General features: G+C 28.9%; 1 protein-coding gene across 1 annotated transcript in view; it reads left to right on the plus strand.

Annotated features, from left to right (window-relative positions):
• The window catches only part of LOC124419831, an 81,350-nt gene that overhangs the window by 38,564 nt on the left and 36,786 nt on the right, over nt 1–6,000 (plus strand). The window contains exon 2 of the mRNA XM_046950605.1: nt 5,805–5,934. Coding sequence (XP_046806561.1) covers nt 5,805–5,934 — 130 coding nt within the window. The remainder of the gene's footprint in view (nt 1–5,804; nt 5,935–6,000) is intronic.

The raw sequence follows: 6,000 nt of genomic DNA on the forward strand, positions 1-6,000 counted from the left end.
CTCCAGGTGTTTCTTAAACGACATTTCCACCAAAAAGTTCCCTTTTTGTGTTCTTATCTAATTCCGAATTTACATACTTAATTTCATGTTCCCAGGTTCAATATTATAAAATATTCAAAAAGTACCTTTTGAAAACGAAAAAGTACCAAAAAGTTCCCTTTTATGGATTATCACCTACATACTTAATTTTATATTTCTAGGTTCAATATTATAGTAAATTCAAGAAGTACCTTTTGAAAAACGAAAATGTACCAACAAGTTCCTTTTTATGGCTTCTAACCTAAGCCAGGCTCCACATACTTAATTTCATGTTTCTAACCAATAACAACACATTAGTCCTGCTCTTGCTCTGCTGCTGTATTTTGTTTTTTGCAATTTCTGTTTAAGCATGATTAAAAAATCTCAGTTTTTGATGAAATTTTCAGAGGTTGTCTTGAATTTTTGCTCATATCTCAGTTATTTATGGACCGATTTTGCTGATTTTAAATAGCGATCTTCCCGATAGCACGGATCTCGCCAATATCTGGGGTCCTCTAAAAACTGATTTCCACAAATATACAGAAAGATGGACATGGCTTAATCGGCTCCGCTATTATAAGGATCCAGAATATATATACTTTATGGGGTCGGAAAATTATATTATAGAAGTTACAAACGGAATGACAAACTTATACATACCTCTCTCATGAAGGTGAAGGGTATGAAAAGTTATGAGGATATGTCAATAATTGACCATACCTCTTATATAAGATCCTCTTTAGAAAATCTGATGAATAAAATTCAGAAAATTACTAGTACAGCGATGAAAATCGCTATAAGTATACGTAGGAACATAATTCTTCATTCCGAATTTAGTGAGGACTGATATAAGTGACCCTAATCCCTATAAAAGGTTCCCTTCAGAAAAGAGTTTTGGTTATTAAAATAGTTTTTCTTGTTTAAAATACGAGTATTGCCATGAAATTTAACATCAACAAGTTATATACAAAATTCAATCTTTGTACACAATTTCATGATTATTATGAAGGTCCTCTTCAGAGAATTAATCATACGCTCACGGTTTAAAAATTTACCAAAAATATTTAGTTTTAAAAAATTAATATTTTGCTATTTCAAAAGAGCTCAGTCCATAATTGACTTAAGCCATATTCCAAATATCACCCTGAGCATTCCTTTTACGGTATATGTTAGACGTTTTAGTAGTGGGTATATGAGATTCGGCACAGCCAATATAACACTCCGACTTGTCCTACTTCATTTTATGAACAAACAGTGTTACCACAACTTCTAATTATGCGTAATTATTTTTTGCAATACCATCAGTGTTGATAGTGGGTATATATAACTTTGTCATTTTGTGTAACACCAAAATATATACGCTCGCGATAAAAGGAAGCAAACCAAATTTACCCAAAATATTTTTAATTTTCCTAAGTTGTTTATTTAAAATAACCTTGAAAAAAAGCATTTTTTACACATTCTGATGTAAAATCATCATACATGCCTTTCAACACAAGAGCATGATCTCTGCTAAAAATCGCCAGAATCGGTTTACAATTTTATATACCTTCCATACAAAAGTACATATTCCCGGAAAATGTGTTTTTTTGTTAATAACTTCCGTCGCAATGTCGACATCTTTACAAAAATTTACAAATTAAAGTCTTATGTCAATAGAATTCACGCAGAGGAAAAATTGTTCGGATGGATCCATAATTAGACATAGCTAAAATTTGGTATAAAAATTGCTCATATGCAAAAAAAAACTTTCACAGTAATATGAAAGTTTTTTTGGATCGGTTCATAATTCGTCATAGCTCCCATAAAAGTACCCTCCCGAAAATCACATAAACTCATTATTAAATTAAGATATTAGGTGCAAGTATTGCTCATATGCACTAAAATATTACTGATAAATTTTTTTCCGATCGATCCATAACTGGTCATAGTTCCCATACAAGGTTCCCATATATAGAGAAATAATATTGTGAAAGTTTTTTTCTTATCGACCCATATTTGATCATAGCTCCCATACAAGGTCTCTTTTAGAAAAACACTTTATTTTATATAAATATTTTTTGATTATTATAACTTATTTTTACAAAATTTATTTCTTTAATGAAAAATTATAAAGAAAAGTTTGAAAATAAAAAGTATAAAACTTGATTTAAAAACATAATACAGATTAAATAATATCTTCTCCTAACTTTTTTCCAATAACACTCGCGTTAGCTCCACTATCAAGAAACGCAAAATGAGATTGATTGACTACATCCAGTAAAGTGTATGGCCGATTGTCATTGTCTTTATTTACTATTGGAGAAATTGAATATTTTTCATATAATTTCCGTTGTATAAAGTAATTTCTAATTCTTTTAGCAGATTAAGTTGGCTTGGGTTTTTTCTAATATTTTGTTCTTCATATAGTCTCTAACATGAATATGAATTGGTCATGTGAAGTTTCAGTTTTTAAATATCCCTTTAATTTTTCGGATGTCCCTTCTTCGATGATCGGACATCCTTTACAAAGATTCCCCGTTTCGCAGAACAATTACTACATTGAGAATTGAGCAAAAAACTTTTGTAGGTTCGAGGCAGTCCATAAAGGGCACAATTTATTTTCCCACAATTCCAACAATTTCTTGTTTTCTGTATCACACATATTTCCGTATCGGTATCCTCAGATTCTAACAAGTCAGGTTTATCCTCATTCTCACGGTCCAATTCCAAAATCTGTGCTTTAGGACCCAGACGTTTGAAATTATGAACGGAAGCCATATCGTTCACAAATTTTTCGTGTCTGTGAACAGCTTTTCTCAATTGTGACACATGAGTTATTTCCAGGTGTAGAAGTTCGTGACGAATTTCTGGATTTAAGTTACGTAAAACTGTTTCACATAACTCTTGATCGGACAAAGAGGACCTTAACTTGTCACATAATAGCATCGAAATATTCATCGAAAGTCTTTGACTTCTTTTATTTTTTCGCCGATTATCATTGATTATGTCAAAATCGGTATAAAAATCTTTATATTGCATTTTCTAAGCCTCTGTTAACTGATACCATGAAAGATCATCGCAATTGCGGTGATATCTGCAATACAACTGCAAATCATTTCCTTCAAATAGAAGGTGAGCGTGCTTACACAAAGCATCAAAATTTCCCCTCAAGTTAGTAGTGGTCAAAGTATTTACCCTTTAAATAAATTCATCTAGAGAAATATTTGTCGAATTTCCTAATTTCACTTAAAGAATCCGAAACTATTTGTTGTACTCTACCATCATCCATATATTAGACCTAACATATGTAGTCGTTTCAATAATTTACTAAGTGAAGTCCAGAAATAAAGCAAATGAAATCAAAATATAAATACTAACTATCAACAATGTCTAAAAGATTTTTTGTTTCCCATTTCCAATGTGAGATTATTCGATAATAAATCGAAATTATCTTTCCTTAATGGAGGAAACTCGATATAAACCAAGTAACTATAATCCAATCAATATGGTAAACTAAAACAAGAAATAATAAGATAGAAAGTAAAGCCCATACGAGTAATCGAATTAGCTTCCATTTACAAAAAAAATAGATATAGAGAAAATACCACCACATCACCAAAGGATTCAAAATGGCCATCAGTCACTAAATGTAAACACAAAATAAATCTCGAAGTCTCGATAATTAATGGCCAAACGTTGAACGCCAAAAATTCTATGTAAGGATTTCTAATATTACTATCAAGCTTCTAAAGGACGAGGCTATCTAATAAACCGGCTCTGCTCGTCGTTGGGGTTATCCTTGTCCTTTAAAAAACCTGATCGAAACGCGCTACAATGAACTTTACTTTAGGTAGCTTTCAAAAATTATATTGGTACTTTAGGAAAATATTATGAAAGTGAACATTGTTGATAATGGTTGGAAATGAGTTAAGGTGTTGATTCCATTTCCTCTATTTCCGATCCCCCTAATTGAAAAAATCAAATTTTCATTACGTTTTTCATTGGAATTTCGTAATATACATATATTAAATTGACTCAATTATAAAACAATATTCAAATGTTATATAATTTCCATAGTTTATTACAAAAATGTTTAAAGCATGACTAACAACACTATTAATGTTCAATCCATATAGTAGTATATAGGCGAAACTAATTGTCAAGGACCTAAGTCACCTGTCAAAGACCTAACTGGTGAGAATGTATTGGTAGAAACACAAAAATAAACACAGTTGTTGCAAAGGTACTAAATAAAAAATGTATTTTTTGGACGTTATTCTTTGTGTGTTATTAATGAAATTTTATATGGCTGTGAATGAAGATATTAGTTATTTATTTTTTTTTTTTTTGAAAAGATATTTTATCTCAAAACATATTATAAACACGATTTTTTGTTATTTTTTCTTGAATTAAAAAAAGTATGTAAAATACTTTTTTAATTTTCAATACTAAAATGTACAGCTTTTCATTTTTCAATTTTAATTAAAATAAAATGTCAAAGAATAAAAAATATTTTTTTTTTTCGTTTGTAAAATATAAATTATTTTCGGGGTTTTAAATAAATGAAAAGTGTTGAAAAAAATAATAAACATAAAGTTTAAGTGATAAGAAAAACTAATAAGTGGTAATATCCTCGCAATTTTGCGAAGAAAATTTGATGTTTAGTGAGTGCGTTTAGTTCTCACAAGTTTGTTTTATTCTCTCAGAGCTCGTCTGTGTGAAGAGAATACAAATTTTTCTTTGAAAACCCCTTCAGTTTCGCCTATATGTACTACTATATGGTTCAATCATTAAAGATGGTAACTTTAATTCCGATGTTTATTACATTTTTATTAGTTTATTAATGTGTTAGTGTTTTGTAAAGTCAAAATGTGGAACTTATTTGATTTTAATAATTATGAATGGAAAATGTAATATAATTATTACGTTAACACAAAAAATTTTAAGGTGACCATATAAAATTTTATAATTATAATGCAAATTGTTTTCGCGATAAGTCCGAGAATTAGCAAGATGTTTTAGAACGAAAGTAACTACATTTTACGTAAAATATTGGTAACCACATTTTACGTAAAATATTGGTAACGAAACGAAATATTGGTAACGATTAGCACCAAAATCGTTGGTTAGTTGGATTTTATTCAATAAAAGTTCCTTAAAAACTAAAATTTTCCTTGAAAATATTTTTTTCACTTAAAGTAATATTTTATTATTTTTTGCACACTTTAAATATATTTAATTTTTTACAAACGAAAAAATATTTTTTATTTTTTTTGACATTAAATTTTTGTTGTTGAAATTAAAACTGAAAAAAGCAATGTTGTAAATTTTCGTATGGTACAAGAAAAATTATTTTTTATTTCAATATTGCAGATTAAAAAGCAAAGATACACTCATATATAATGTTTATAGATAAATTATGTTGCAAAATATTTAAAGAAATCTTTTAAAATATAAATTTAAATGTAATAATTTTTCTTCAATATTTTTAATACCGATTTTTTGCAACTATGTTGGTTTGATAATTATACTAATACATTCTTACCGACTGACAGGTTCTTTTTGACAGCGTTTCACTTCTTAGTGTTCTGTGATTTTATTTTTCAATAATGAAAAGACCTACTTTCAGTTATTTAAAAATATAAAATGAAAAAATAAAAAAAAGAAATTGAAAAGCAAGTTTGTTTGAGTTTTAAAAATTATTACATGTATTAGCAAAAATTTAAACTTAAAAGACAAAACTCAATTATGTCACTAATATGAAATCTTAAAATATGTATATTACTTTAAATTATTATTTTTAGTTCCTTCTCAAAGGGTGGAAGCTTTAAGTGGAGAAACTATATATCTTCCATGTAACGTCAGTACATACGATGGCGACGAAGTGGTCTTAATTCTATGGTATCGAGAAGACAAAGGCACCCCCATATATAGGTATGTTGAATGCAAAGCGTCTTAATGTTTGTTGGGACCTAAAAATCCTATCCGGGAATTCTTGGA

Source organism: Lucilia cuprina, chromosome 4 (genome assembly GCF_022045245.1).
Source record: "Lucilia cuprina isolate Lc7/37 chromosome 4, ASM2204524v1, whole genome shotgun sequence".
Classification (NCBI taxonomy): domain Eukaryota; kingdom Metazoa; phylum Arthropoda; class Insecta; order Diptera; family Calliphoridae; genus Lucilia; species Lucilia cuprina.